At 41.4% G+C, this 15,626-nt stretch overlaps 1 protein-coding gene across 6 annotated transcripts in view; it reads right to left on the bottom strand.

The window, feature by feature from the left end:
- FAT3 (FAT atypical cadherin 3) overlaps positions 1 to 15,626 on the bottom strand; it is a 717,681-nt gene that overhangs the window by 574,710 nt on the left and 127,345 nt on the right. For all 6 annotated transcript variants that reach the window (XM_057553401.1, XM_057553405.1, XM_057553404.1 and 3 more), the window contains one exon: positions 1,033 to 4,338. In XM_057553401.1, coding sequence (XP_057409384.1) covers positions 1,033 to 4,321 — 3,289 coding nt within the window. In that variant the 5' untranslated portion in view covers positions 4,322 to 4,338. The remainder of the gene's footprint in view (positions 1 to 1,032; positions 4,339 to 15,626) is intronic.

Here is a 15,626-nt window from a genome sequence, read left to right as displayed (position 1 = left end):
TCATCATCATCATCATCATTACTGGGAACAAAACACCCTGTGAGTGTTGTAGAAAATGATTTACTGGATACAAATGTGCCCCCAAACTGTAAAGTGCTAATAGTACCATTCACACAGGAGTAGAGAAGACACAGCCCTTGTCTTGAGATGTGTACAATCTAGAGAAGACTAGAAAAAGGCACTGTGTTGATCGAGGAACACACACACACACACACACACACACACACACACAAGCAGGTGTCCAAGCACCTGTACATTTAAAGGCAAATAATGAGAATAATAAGAATAGAAATAAAATCTATATCTGTATCTATGACAGTGTATAAATAAACAGGTAGGGGACAACGAAAATATTGGGACTATTTTGTCCCATATTTTAAAGTGTTTCTATAAAAGGTAAATCCTTACAGATAAAATCTTAAGACCATTTTTTTTTAATAAATAAAAGCCACAACATGCCTCCTCTATTCTATCATGAAAACATTTGTAGAAGGTTGCCTCCATGCATTAATGGGGCCGATACAGTGCAAATGCCTGTCACTCAAGGGCCAGATGTGCCTGGGAAACACAAGAGACCAAGCAACTAATGCAATATCACTTTAGAAAAGCCTTACTATAAAGGGAAAGACTGGTATATAAGATCCATTTGAAAATCCATTTCACACTTCTAATTTAGAGCCAATTCAAATGTAATTTACTTTATCAGGGCCCTTAATTTAGTGAAGGTCAGAAGCACACTCAACAGAGGTGACAATTATTTACACGTATTGAAAGATAACCTGGTGATGGCAATGCTGAACCAGAAAAACAAAAACCAGGGACTCCCACGGAAAACCACTGGCTATCACTGTATAAACAGGTCTTCTTACAAGTCAATGCATTCTAAGGAAAAGCTTTTACTTGCATCACCTCTGCACCAAATGCAACCTCACTTGTCATTCCGTTTGAGTGCAAGAATAGCCATGCACTTTTCCAATGTTGACAATTCATGAGAAGAGAAACAACAATTCTGGCACAAAATATGAAACTTACCACTCTCGTCATCTATGTTGAACCTTCCAAGACCACTGCCATCCCTGATGGAGTACTGGATCTCTCCATCCCTCCCGGAGTCCTCATCATGGGCGGTAACCTGCAGCACGCTTGTTCCAATCCGTGAGTTTTCTTTTACAGATCCAACAACAGCAAAGTCTGGGAAATAGGGAGTATGGAGGTTTTCATTGACGTCCACCACTTCCACCTCAACAAAGGAAACGGATGACAGAGAGACAGGCCGCCCTTTGTCTTTGGCCCGAACGGTGAGGTTATAGAACTGTTGCTTTTCATAGTCGAGCTCTTTGCTCAGACGGATAGTGCCGCTTGCTTTATCTATTTCAAATCTCCCATTATAATCATTGATCAAAGAATAGCGCACTTGACTCCCCAGTCCCAGATCTGGGTCATGGGTCTCCAGCCAAGCAATGACAGTGCCAATGGGGAGGTCTTCAAGAACCTTCACACTATAGCTACTGGGAATGAAAGCTGGGGAGCAGTCATTGACATCGTCCAAGAAAACCTTCAGGGTGACAACGGAAAACAGCTGCTGGCCACTTTCTGCCTTGTCTCTGGCTTCTATTTTTAAAGAGTAGTTTGCTTTGGATTCCCGGTCCAATTGATCAGCTACATACACGATTCCAGTGGAGCTATTGACAGCAAACTGCTGTGTATCTGTCAAGACTGAGTAAGTCACTTCACCATTAGAACCCAAGTCTTTGTCTCTGGCTTCCACTTGAATAATCTCAGTGCCGATACTTGAACTTTCAAGAATGTTAACTGAGTAACTGTCTTGAAGAAAAATCGGGCTATTGTCATTAGCGTCTTCCACATTGACGGTAAGCAACCTCCACGAGGACTTTTGTGGATTACCTAAGTCGTAGATAGTGATATTTAGGAGATAGAGGTCTCTGTGTTCTCGATCCATGGGCATAAGGACTTGAAGCTGCCCGGTCTCCATATCAATATTAAAACAACTATCCGTATTCCCATCGGATATTGTAAATAGCACCTTTCCATTGAAGCCAGAGTCGGCATCATAGGCTTTAATCTTCAGGATGTTAGCACCAACGGGCAGATTCTCCTTCACGGCCACATCAGAAGGAAATGACTTGTCAAAATGTGGTCCCTGCCTATTAATTGAATAAAAGTCAAGAAATCCATCTTCCAGATTCAGCTTCCCATTTGCTTTGGCCTTAATGAGTAGTTTCTCTGCAAGCTTCTGAGCCACACGAGTTTCTCGGCAACTGAAGCTCTTCGAAGACACCTTCCCGTGCAGGACTGAAATGTTAACAGACACAGGGTCCGCAAAATTCTCCCCATCGGTGGCTGTAATCCTAAGGGCAAAATTTCCATTTTTAATGCCAGGATTCATCAGTGACTTTTTAAGCTGCAAAACACCAGAGTCTGGGTTTAAATAAAAGAAACCAAGTTCATTTCCAGAGATGATTTTGTACTTTACAAGTTCCAGTTCATCGATATCGATCGCTGAGACAGCTGTGATATGGCCCCCAACTGGAAAGTCATAGGAAATAATTCCCTGGCAAGCCACTTTTTCAAAGAGAGGGCTGTTGTCATTGACATTTCCTATTCGAATAGTCACATTGACCTCACTTTCATGGCGGTACGGCGAACCCCAGTCAGAGGCTCTGACGATGAACCTGTATATTTCTGGCGAGGATTCAAAATCCAATTCTTCAGTTGTGCTAATAACACCTGTAAACTGGTTAATGGCAAATGGCAACATATTCAAGCTGGCAATACTATAGGTGATGTACCCATTTTCTCCTTTATCCTTATCAGAAGCTGAAACTGTCAAAATGCTTGTTCCCGCTGGAACACTTTCATTCACAAAAGCATCATACACTGGCTGCTGAAATTCTGGGGTGTGATCATTCGCATCTTCTATGCTGATGGTGACTTGTGCTTTTAAATCTCCTTCTTTATTTGTCACCCCCAGTTTATAAACCTCCTTCTTAATGGTATTCAGTGGCTGTGCTGTGACGATCAGACCTGACCGAGGATTAATTTTGAAGTACTGTGCATCCCCTCCAGGGGATAATTTGTATTCCACATCTAGAGGTTCGGGACTTAATTTTACTATAGCAACCACGACACCAGGAGGGGAAAATTCACTAATGCTCACATCGTACGTTTCTTTTTCAAACCTAACTGGGACAGTGTCTCTTTTGGGGTTGGCAATGTGGACTATCTTTACTGCTGAAAATTTCTGAGGTGACCCCTTGTCTTTGGCTTGAAGAGTGAGATTGTAGCCATAGGGAAAGCTCGCCCAGTCAACCTGCTTCTTCTCCTTAATCCTGTACTCATTCATCCACTTTCCTTCCTTAGCCAGGAAGAACTGATCTAAAGGATCCCCAGCCACAATGGAAACAGACTCAATCTCTCCATTGGCTCCTTCATCTAGGTCATCCACTGTCACCAGCGCATATATGGGCTCTTTGTCCAGTGAGAAAGGAACATGAGTGACCACGTGGAGAGTTGGGGCGTGCTCATTTATTCGTTCAACGTGAACGTAAAGCTTTGCAGTACTGCTCACTCCATTGTTTCCATAGAGCTTCATCCCCCGGTCCACAGCCAAAATTTCCAGATCGTACCTATTCTTCTCATCATAATTTAATCGTCCACTTAAAGAGATGACACCACTCGTGGGGTGAACTGAAAAGAGATCAACTTTGTTCTTAAAGTAGTAGTAGAATTCTCCATTGGAACCGATATCTGCATCTGTTGCTGTCACCTGTGCAACGCTAGTCCTTAAAGGTGTGCTTTCTGCGATTGTAACAGAGTAGGTTGTGGGTGAAAATAAGGGTCTCAGATCATTCATGTCTAAAACCTGTATGCTCACTTTAGTCCATGCTTCCAAATCTTCTCCTCGAACAGAACCTTTTACTATCAATAAATAATTGTCCTGAATTTCCCTATTCAATATGGCAGAATTGCCACCTTTAGTTCTTATTCTGAGAAAACAGAAATCTGCAATGATGACTTCCTCTGCTTTGAAAAAGCCTTCTTCATCTCCAGACACTATTCTGTATTTGATATCCCAGGACAGATCTATTAAGGTGATGCCCATTCTACTCTGGCTGTTGACGTAGGTCCTTGCTGCCGAGTTCTCATACACGGTAGCATTGTAAATGGAATGTGTGAAGTGGAAACCAAGGGGCCCGGTCCCCGGCAGCCCCTGAGAGACAGTGGCCAAAAGCTTGAGAAGCAAGAGGATGAGGCAAGAGGGAGGCCGTGTACCTACACAGTATCCCATAGTTATATCCATCACATCATACTTCCATCCTGGAGGGGGAAAAAGAGAGAGAGAAAAGATAAATTAACCTAGAGGAACATGGGAGAAGGAACAGGAAATAACTGTTACGAAAGAGTGCTTTTTAAAAACTTTATTATAAAATCTTTTTACTAAAACATCAATATGTGAAAAAAAATTAGAATCCTTACCACTACTAGATGACAAGGAATTCAAAACCACTAGGATTTAAATTTATCTTATTTGATTTTTTTTAAATGACACTTTTACACTGCTGATAGCATTGTTCATTGGTAGAAGATTTCTTGCATTCTGAAGGTCAATTTAGAAATATGTTCTGGAGGCCTTAAAAAGTGCATTTACCTCTGACATAAAATTACCTTCTAGGCAATTATCCTATAGAAATAATTAGACAATTGTACATTTAGAGCACAGTTTAAAATACAAAAGATTGAAAGGATATTAACTGCTTATCAATAGACAAGCAATTAATTTGTGGCACATTTCATAAAACAAAATACTATGAAGCCATTAAAAAAAATAATAAAAAGATGTATATTTTCCGATGAAGTAAGATGTAATGCTAAATTAAAAAAATCATAAAACAGTATGTATATATGATATCATTCTATTATTATTTAAACATTTATATATACAACTGCATTTTTACATTTAAAGTGAATTAACTGTGTTGTGGGTTTGGGGGCATCTTTGTATTTTCTAATATTTCTTCAGTTAACATTGTTCATCTATGGTTGTGTAATTACTTTTTTAACTATGCTCTTTAAAGAAATGTTTTCAAGGTATCACCATCTTCTGTTGTGTTGACTTTTAAACTAATCAAGATTAAGGCATAATCTACTACCACCAGGATGAACAAAACATCATGTAACAAACAAAGCAGGAAGGACCATCCCTAAGGAGTTGCCTGAGCCAAGCGATATTCACAAGTGGACAGTGCCCCTCAGGACAAGGGAGGTAGGAAAGATTTTGCGCAAGAAAAATTTAAAGAATGACAGAAATTTATTTTCTTAAGAGTAACTGAAGGAATTACTTCCAATTATTTTTATCAGCCACTATTAAATTTCCAAGTCACCACAGCTCTATGACTACGTAGATTATCAAAACATTTTCCTATTTTAACTCTAAAATCTGTCAAGTGCTTTAAAAATAGAGAGGGGAAATGCTATTTAACAGGGAAGAGCTAAGTCTATTTATACCATGATGGCTCAGATTTTTAGAACAACCAAATGTATTAGTTCTTCTACCAAGACATATTCACCGGACCCTCCCATTTCCTCTCTCCGTCTCTTCTATGGGAAACAGAATGGGAGAGAAGAGGAGATAGGAAATGAATCCCTTAGCCGGCACACTGTGACTTAGCCCTTTTGTTACATTTAATCCTCACAACACCCTAAGTACGATTTCACCCAACTCCATGTTAGAAAACTGAAAGTTAGAAAAGTTAACCCACTTGGTTGGAACACTGGCCCAATCAGTGTCTCCCAGCTGGTAAGTAGCAGAGCAGGATCTCGAACCCTGGTCTTTCTTGCTCTAAAAGCCATGCTTTTTCCTATCACACCACCATTCTTCCTAAATTATCTATAAGCAAGAATGGAATAATCAAGGTTCCCTAGAAGCACATATGACATAATTTCATTCTGTTGAACTAGTCAGTATTTATCATTGACGGAAAAGCATAAAACCCACACGCCCTCTCTATTTGATGATCTCCATTCTGGGTTTAAACTAGTTGCAATCACTGGCTGCAAGCTAAAAAATCCCTTATGGAAGTTTAGCATCTACAAAGATATCTTTGTAGTTTATAAAAATATCCAAGGTTGGCAAGGCACATGCTATTACACCCTTTTTTAGATGAGAACATCAAACCTCATTTTCCTAGTAGCAGACTCTCTCCACACCCCACACGCGTTCTCATTTTCTTCCCCTCAACTCTGCCTTACAGGAGACTCTCAGAAGTGAAATTCTGGGCCTGCATTTGCTTGGTTCCAACTGAGGAGGAAATATGCCTTGCTGCTGTCACCTGGTGAAGTACCAAGGAAACACTGAGTAGGCGGGTAGAAAGAGTACAGTTTACTATAGGGATTTTGTAAGCAGCACAGACAATAAAAACGTAAAGTAGAAAGATGGGATGACTTTTTATAAAAGAAGTTAATTTCACAGGCAGTTCCTCTGGCTGGCTGTCCTTTGGAAATGCCCCATGTGCTAAGTTCTGTGCGAAGCAGCAGCTTGGATGCAGAAGGTTCAGGAGAGTGAACCCCAGGGGACCAGTGCGACTGGAGATGCCTCTCCATGGAGGACACTTGGCTGAAAGATGGGAGTGACAGAGCCCTCTGTAGAGACCACAGATAGAAACCAGCAGAAGCTTTGATAGGAACCCAGATGACTCATGAGATTCTTTTATTTCATCATCTGAGAATGCTCCAAAGCAGAAGAGGTATTTTTAGGTTCACTATGAACACAGTGGAAGGAGACAAGGTTTTTATAAGGGGATGACCGAAGGCATGTGCACTCTCTTAAGGTAGAAAACAGGTTACTCCCAGAATCTCCAGGGAAATACAAAGCAAGTTTCTGCTTCGTTTCCCACTCACTAGTCTACACCCAGGGCACTCCTGTGGTTTCACCAATACTTGGCCCAAGGAGTCTGGACTCTTTGGTCACCAGAGAAGAAAACCATTCCAATGGTGAATTCAGTTCAATTGAAGTTTTCTTCGTCTGTCCCCCATCCCCACCCTAAGCCCAGATTGAAGGAAACCTGATGGGATGAGCCGAACTTGGGCACCACTCTATTCCCAGCATGCAGTTCGGCATGTACCACCGACCACATACCACGTAGGAGGCATACAATACTGGTTTGCTGAACAGAATATTAAGGTACAGCAGTAAACAGAGGCCCAGAAGCCTTTAACATGCTCAGTTTCCAAATCCCCAAAATAAGCACATCTTACTTCAGGAAACAGAATCAAGAAATTATACTGATTGAAAGGAGCCTTAAAGAACATCTGTTTCAATCTCTTGAGTTCACAGATGAGGAAACTGAGGCCCATAAAGAGGAAGAGATTCCCTAACATGAGGTCTCAGATCTCCCAGGTTCGAGCTGATACCAAATGGAAATGTGTGTCAATTGAATTAGTTTTCCTTTGAGTTATATTACAATTTTAGCGCTGTGGTTTATCAACATTTTGCAGCCATTTTTGTTTTCTGACATCTTATTAGTCTCCCTGGTGTTACTGCCTCCTCTAAGTAGTTAACTATTTATAAGTAAACACTGAAGTGCCCTGGGGGACAGGTACTTTTACAAACCCTTCTGGTGAATCCTTCAAAACACAGAATGCTGTCATAATATGAAAAACATCATTCATGTTAACTATTTGAAAATCAGTACTTTTGCATACTGAGTTTTTCTTTCAGCAAGATACACTGCTGGAATACTTTTCTTATAAAGCAGAATCAATGGTCTTAAATGCAAATGAAAAGACTTCAAACCACGCTGAAATGGAATTGTATTATTGTGCTCTGAAATTTGGATTTAACTACAAAAAACCTGAGCAGGACTGAGATTCTTGGCTTCAGTTGTTAAAACCAAAAAATATCTCATGAGGTTTTGGTATCTTTATTTTTGGAAAAAAAGAAAAAAAAAAAAGTCTTACATGGCACAAATTATTCCAAAACCTTGAAGTCTTCTCCATCAATTTAGAAAATAAACGAGTGCTAGAAGTGAGAAATTCTTTTAAATTCTGCAAAGTAAGTACTAGAATTAGATTTTGGCTTCCTTTTTTTTAGTATGCCAAGACGACTGTTAAGATGTTTTCTTAAAAAAAGAGTCCTGCTTTTTCCATATTGAAGCCAAGCTATTTGTGAAGCCAGTATGATAGTGATGGTGTTTGAGAAGCCCCGCACATTGATTTATTTTACTGCTTCTGGATTATTTTAAAGAAAGCACTTAGTTCCCAACCTCGGAGCCTATTTTCTACGACTTAGTAACATAATCAATAATTTTTGATATAATCTCCAAAGAGATCATCAAGTCATCAATCTTCGAGACATTTATTTTCCAGAAGCAGTCCAGCATGCCTCACCATCCGGCCCTGCCCACTCAGATAGAGGGGATCTTAGCCTGGGATGTAGAAGGGCATGCGGATTTTCTTTCCAGGGATGAAAAAATACCACAGACCTCAGGGCAATGAACAGCTCTTACAACGGCCACCTCTCTGGGAGTGCCTTGATTCAGTGGAGTCCCGGAGGGCCTCTGCTTGCTTGGGTAACCTGGGGAAGCTGTATTTTGCCATCAGTAAGCTGGCCTCTTTAAACAGCTGGGCTATCTGAAGAGTAGAAACAGCATCTTAGAAAAGCATTCTATTTTTACTCCATCTCTTTGTATCTTACAGATTTTCAAAGGGTTTTGTAAGCCAGAGAGGATGCTTGGGGAATGTGCTATGACAGCCTGTGAAAGAAAGAACAAAGTCAGTATCTGAAGGGCCGCCCCTTTACAGGCATCCTTGATGAAGATGCCTTATGTTTGAACTGCAAAGGGAAGGTCAGTCACGGCTCAGGTGTGCTGTGACTGTGTCTGAAACCTACACAAACGCTCTGTGTACAGTGGTTCTAGAACACACACTCTGGTGCATGACTGCCTGGGTTTGAATCCCAGCACTGTTCTTTATTATTATTATTTTTTAATAAATTTATTTATTTATTTATGGCTGTGTTGGGTCTTCGTTGCTACACACGGGCTTTCTCTAGTTGTGGAGAGCGGGGGCTACTTTTCATTGCAGTGCACGGGCTTCTCATTGCGGTGGCTTCTCTTGTTGTGGAGCATGGGCTCTAAGCATGTGGGCTTCAGTAGTTGTGGCAGGCGGGCTCAGTAGTTGTAGCTCACGGGCTCTAGAGCGCAAGCTCAGTAGTTGTGGCGCATGGGCTTAGCTGCTCCGTGGCATGTGGGATCTTCCCATACCAGGGCTCGAACCTGTGTCCTCTGCATTGGCAGGTGGATTCTTAACCACTGCGCAACCAGGGAAGTCCCTAGCACTGCTCTTTAGTAGCTGTGTGACCTTGGGCAAGCTATTTAACCTGTCTGTGCCTCAGTTTCTTCGACTACACAGTGAGAATGATACTGCCTACCAAATCGGATTTGAGTTAATAAATATAAAGCACCTAAAATAGTCCATGGCACGTGGTAAGTATACAACCGCTGGCTATTAATATCATTAACTAAAGCAGTTTTTAGAGAGGGCAAAATCTGTGAGTCACAAGAGAGGGATAATGGAGGAAATTTACAACCTACGCTGACATTTTTTTTTTCCAACAAGAGAAGCCACATCGAAGGGAAAGGAAAGGACGTCTTCTTTACTAAAAGCAAAGGATCACTCCATGAGACCTAAAGGTCAGAGATATCTGACTTGAATAGAGGTTTGCCACTTACTGGCTGGGTGACCTTGGGGTAACACTTAAAGCTTGTTAAGTCTCAGTTTCCTTATCTTTAAAACAGGGATTATACCAGTTCCCACTCTCATGAAACAGGCTTACAACTGTGTCTGGCACACAGTAAATGTTTCACAAGTATGTACTGGCACTATAATGATTAAGGTGTTCAGAAGAAGGGATACGAAGTAGAAAATAACTGAAAACTGGGCTGAGGATAAGGGGTCAAGAGGAAGACAATCCACGGGGTAAGTCCATCCCTAATAGGAAAGATACCTTTCCACAGACCCAGGCTCCTGCCATGCGTTGGGGTCAGAGCCAGGGAGGGGTCTTTTGCATGGTAACCTAGGCTAAGGGTTCTTGCCAAGGCTCTGTAACTCATTCCCAACTCCTGAGTGCACACTTTCAAACTTAGGAAACCATAGCTGCATTAGGGAGATACTCCTCAGACGTGGCCTTTAATTCCTGACAAGTTCTAACAGGATTTCTCCTTGCAGTGATGAGCCCCAGCACAGCCAGATACTGCTAAGCCCTATCTTCCAGAGCAGCATATTTCGATATGGCTTAAATTACCATCCTCATGGCACTACTTTATGTTCTGGGTCCTTGCTCCTGAAATCAGTTATAGACTGGCTGTATGACACACTTGGGAATAAAGTTTTACTCTCTGGCTGATGCTATTGGCTGCCTGAAAAGTAGAAAAAATGTTTACTGTGTAGTTTTCTTAGTACAAACCATTGTAGCTAGAGAGTGTACAGGATAATATACTAAGCATTTGCGTCACAAATAATTCATGTCATGCCATTACTCAGCTGACATTATGATATACTAAACCAGAGGCATGGAAACCCAATGAGTTTTACAGACACAGGGATCATAAAATTGTCTCATCCAACAACCCAGTTTTAGAGAGTTGAGGGAACACACTGAGAGAGGTTATGTAATTTGGACAAGGTCACACAGCTCGCCAGTAAAAAAGCTAAAATTAGACCTCAGATCTCTACTGTGAATTTGTCTCGTTACTATTGCTTCCTTTATAATACAGGTCTCTACTTGTTCGTGCCTATAATTCTTTTCCATCTTCTTAGATTTAGCTAAAATGCCACATACTTTATGAAGCAATCCTGGAGATACCGCCCCCCCCCCCCAATCCAAAAATGAGCTCCACATCTAAAGCTGCGATTCTTAAACTTTAGCAAATGTCGGAAACATGGTAGGACTTGCTAAAGCTCACATTGCAGGGCTCCACCATAGAGATTCTGGATACACTGGTCTGGGGTAGGGGCTGAGAATTTCTTTTCTAACAAGTTCGCAGGAGATGCTGGTCTTGGGACGACCAGTACTCTTGAGAACCACTGCCCTAAACTGTCTGTAGCTTATCTATATGCACCTCCTGATAGCACTGCCTTCCTTGTATCAGAGTTACTTATGTGTGTTTGTAAATTACATACTGGACAGTAAGCTCCCTTGTTTCTTCTTCTTTTACAGTATCTAACTTGAAAAGGCAAAACTTCATTCAATTTTTGTCGAGTGAAACTTGTCTGGCCAGTGTACACTGTAACTCCACAACATGCTCCAGGGAGAGGATGAAAATGAGCATTGGACAAATCAGGAATTATAGTCAATAAACCTAGACACCTTGGAGAAACAGTACACCATTTCCCAAACTGTGTCCCATGACACATCATTCTATGATATGAAAATACGTGTGCAACTAAAAAACGTTTTAGGAAATGCTGGTTGAACAAAGCTTAATGGATTTCTTAATTTAGAACTTCTTGGAGCCTTTAGTATGCTCCAAAATAAACTTTCCCCATCTCCCTTCCTTAGTCACCTCTAATAATTTGCCCTGCTTTGTTAACTCCCTAGGAAAGCACAATCTGTATTTATTGTCTACTTACACAAGGAGAAGTAAAGTTCCTTGGTACTTGGTCAGGATTCAGAAATTCTCATTGCATGCACAGACATACTATGTAAATTGTGATCCCAAGGGATAGTATATGCACTATTTCTAAAATGTATTTGATCATGAATTTCCTCCCCATTCCTACCCCCTCCCCATACCACCACCGGCAGGAGAAGAAACAATATTTTGTTAGGGAAACACTGATTGAGTCCAAGCTAGATATTGTGGCTCAGACAGGTCAAACAGCTGCCTGGAAAGCTTTGGAGGTGAGGGCTAATCCCAAGATTCTTGAGACTGGTTCATTACTCTTCACCATATCACAGGGTATGTTTTCTCATTTCAACTAAGCTGAGACTTATCCCTGAAGAAACTGCTTCAATACTTGTCATATAAACACATCTCCATGCTCCAACTGAAGAAAAAGCTGAATGTTCTATAGTGTGCTGTATATTTTCTTTTCTCATTAAAAAAAAAGGCAAATAGAGAATTTTCACAGTCCTATGAGCTACAAAGACTGGTATGAGGGGAAGAACCTTATTAATGTTAAATAATCATCCTTATATTTTCATAGTTTTTATTATCTGTTTTTACTTAGTCAATGATCAAAAGCAGTTTGCCAAATCAAAAATATTCTGAGATGCAAAACCTAAAACCAAGTTCATATTTCACACCTCTCTGGAAAATTCTGCTTGTCTACTTGAGCCCCAAGCCTAAGCAGCGTTTTACAAGCAAAAGAGTATTTCATTGACAAGGATAAGATATCAACTTCTGTCATTCTGAACAAGGACCAAATCCCAAACCAAAGCCTCCAGTTGGTTCTGCCAACCAGCCAAGCAGAAAGTTATCCAAACCCAATCTTTTTCATTATAATAATACTGTAAATTCTCATTTTTTTCCAGTTGTGCACATCTTTCTATTGTCTAAGAGTGGTCTCTCAGGAGAAAGGTCAGTCAGCATGAAGCAAGTGTAATTCAAGTTGGTCCTGAGCAAAATGGAAGATTCAGGCCACACAGCGGCAGTGTTATGAACACCTTCCTTTATTTTCTCCCCAGGTGCTAGAAATATTTCCATACAACAGTGGTTAATGTCAAGTATCATTTCATCAGTAAATGCTTCAAATTCAGGGGTAATTCAACCAGGGGCTATAAGAAGGAAGATTAGCATGTTGTTCAAGCCTTTTAAAAATCACTTTTCCCTCTGGAGAAAGAAATTCATCATGGGGTAAGAGAAAAAAAAATGTATGGAGTGGATATAATTTGCTTCTATGCTTGGCTGTCTGGGAAAATGTTCCAGAAAAATGCATGATTTCAATTTTTCTCTGGTGGGCCTCGCTGACAGAAACCAAAGAGTAAATACATTAGTGTTCACTTATGCTCAAGATTTTTTAAAAATGAAGGAAAAAAAAAAGCAAAAAAGAGCGTTTTCCAAGTAATAGCATTTACTCTTGCATAACTGCCTGAAAGAAAAAAGAACCCGAATAGTTTCAGATGCAACAATTCTTTTTAACAGTGTTCATTCCAATAGTTAGGGGGCAAAATGCAGTTGAAGGGAAATGTGTTCTCTGAGCCCTTAGCTTAGTACGTTCTGACACAACCCATATTTACTGCTGTTTATAAGTCCCTGTGGTCTGTCCTATTTCCAAAAGTTAACATCCTTTCAGCCATCCCAATTGCTGTACCCCTTTAAAAGTGGGTCTCCTTCAAGGAAAAGAGTATTCTGCATAGTAAAATCAGGCATCAGGAAAGCAGAATATGGGGAAGCATCCCTCAGTACCTCCCTTTCCCACTGTGATAAGTGATGGTAATGTTAGGAAGTGCATCCTTGGGAGAGCTGAGGAAGGGTGAGGTCCCAGAGCTCTGGGACCAAAACAAGGTAACAGGGGTATCAGGTTTCCCTCATCCCAAAGAACCTAATCACCAAAGGAAGATGTGAAAATGATAAAACATCCTAAAGACTATTGGAGGACTTCTGGGAGAATTCATTCAACTCCAAATGTTTCCAAAATTACACATGGGATCTGGTCTTATTCTGGACAAAGCAGGTCACGAGTTCTAGAAGGCAGTTCTGGAAAGGCCTATGTGTTTGGCTAAATGCCCCCCCCCCAAATGTAAGAAGGCAGCAGCACTGACCCCTAAATATTATGCACAGTACAGCATTGCTAAATGGATCTAATAAGAAAAGAGATACACGCTCAACTCTCTACAACAGCGTGATACTATACGTGTCACCTCATTGAAGGCTGGGGAACGGGCAGATGAAGATGGGAAAAAGAATACGTGGGCAAGAAATGAAGAAACAATACATCCGGGAATGGGTGAGACTCTTTAAAAAAAGGCACTCTAGGCAGCAATCCCAATAAACTCAAAAAGGAGAAGAGATGAAAAAACAGGTTAACTTATAGAAGATGAACACACCATGGTGAGAGGTAAAGAATATAGGAGAAGGCAAAGAAGATGATTTGGGAATAAGCAACGAAAAAAATTGGCCAGGATTTAAAACAGCTCACATGTAGGTCAAGAAATGCAGTCTCGAAGTTTGCTGACAATCCAGAAATCTTGTCAGTCACGTCTCCTCACGTTGCCATCACTGACAACTGTGCCTTAGCAAACTAGGCATAAATGCAAATTGGCTTCCTTCAGCTCTCCCATACTCTCCATTAAGGTTATTTGTTACTGATTCATGGGTTTATACCGACAATGCTTGGATTAGTACCCAGTGCTAACGAGACCAAGGTCACAGGTTCAATCCCCACACGGGACTACCCAGAGTCTTCCTAAGAACAGGTCATCAAGGACAGCTGAACATCAACTTCCCTCCATCTCAACTGAGAAGCCCAAGGATGCAGAACCACGTGTCAGTGGGGTCTTCACGTTCACTAAAGAAAACATAGGGCTTCCCTGGTGGCGCAGTGGTTGAGAATCTGCCTGCCAATGCAGGGGACGCGGGTTCGAGCCCTGATCTGGGAAGATCCCACATGCCGCGGAGCAACTGGGCCCGTGAGCCACAACTACTGAGCCTGCGCGTCTGGACCCTGTGCTCCGCAACAAGAGAGGCCGCGATAGTGAGAGGCCCGCGCACCGCGATGAAGAGTGGCCCCCGCTTGCCGCAACTACAGAAAGCCCTTGCACAGAAACGAAGACCCAACACAGCCATAAATAAAAAATAAATAAATAAAGGAGTTCCTTTAAAAAAAAAAAAAAAAACATATTTCCTGAGAGGGATGAGATATTTGTAACATTTCTGTAGATCCACATTGAAGGAGTTGTCAAAAGAACCTCGGAGCACCTAGATAGTAATTTTCAGCATAACCAACCTTAGCCTAACATATTAGGTCCAGGGCGGGGTTACTATCCCAAAGCACTTGTAAAAGGACTAGGTGTGAACACTCAGTGCCTCAGAGCTGGCTTGACAAGAACTCTGCCCCCTAGAATGGAGCCAAAAGGCCAAGGGTAGGTCCTATCTTTGGAGAATAGCTACTAAGCACACACAGACAAGGCTGGTCAGTGGAGTCACCCTGAGAGATGCTAAACTGCTACTTTCTGCATCTCTGTCAATACTGCTGCACATCACAGTTTTGGAAGAATTAGGACCCAAAGTGGTGGGCGTGGCTAATGAAGTGGTTTCCTGGGACATCCCCTCACCCCGCTTCTTGGGACCCTCGTATCATTTTGGAACCTGAGAGCCAGAAGTGGAAAAGCAGTCAAATGTAGTAGGTTCAAAAAGAAAGTGAAAAAAGAAAGAAAGTGAATGTTATAAGAATGCAGCGCGTTCAAATCCAGGACTTTGGAGCTGGAACAGATTGAAGTTCACTCACGGCTGATGAGAATGAGGGTACCGCTGAGGGCACATTTCCTGTGCTTTCAGGATAATAGAGACCAAAACTGTGAACATGCTTGAGAAGGTTCTGCTGACTCTGGCCCTCGCTTCTTTTCTGGACTCATCTCTAACCACTCTGCATTTAGCCACACTGGC

The sequence above is a fragment of the Balaenoptera acutorostrata genome, chromosome 9 (genome assembly GCF_949987535.1).
Source record: "Balaenoptera acutorostrata chromosome 9, mBalAcu1.1, whole genome shotgun sequence".
NCBI classification, from domain to species: Eukaryota; Metazoa; Chordata; class Mammalia; order Artiodactyla; family Balaenopteridae; genus Balaenoptera; species Balaenoptera acutorostrata.
The sequence above is the reverse complement of the archived record's forward strand: the minus strand, read 5'-3'. Positions and strand labels throughout refer to the sequence as shown.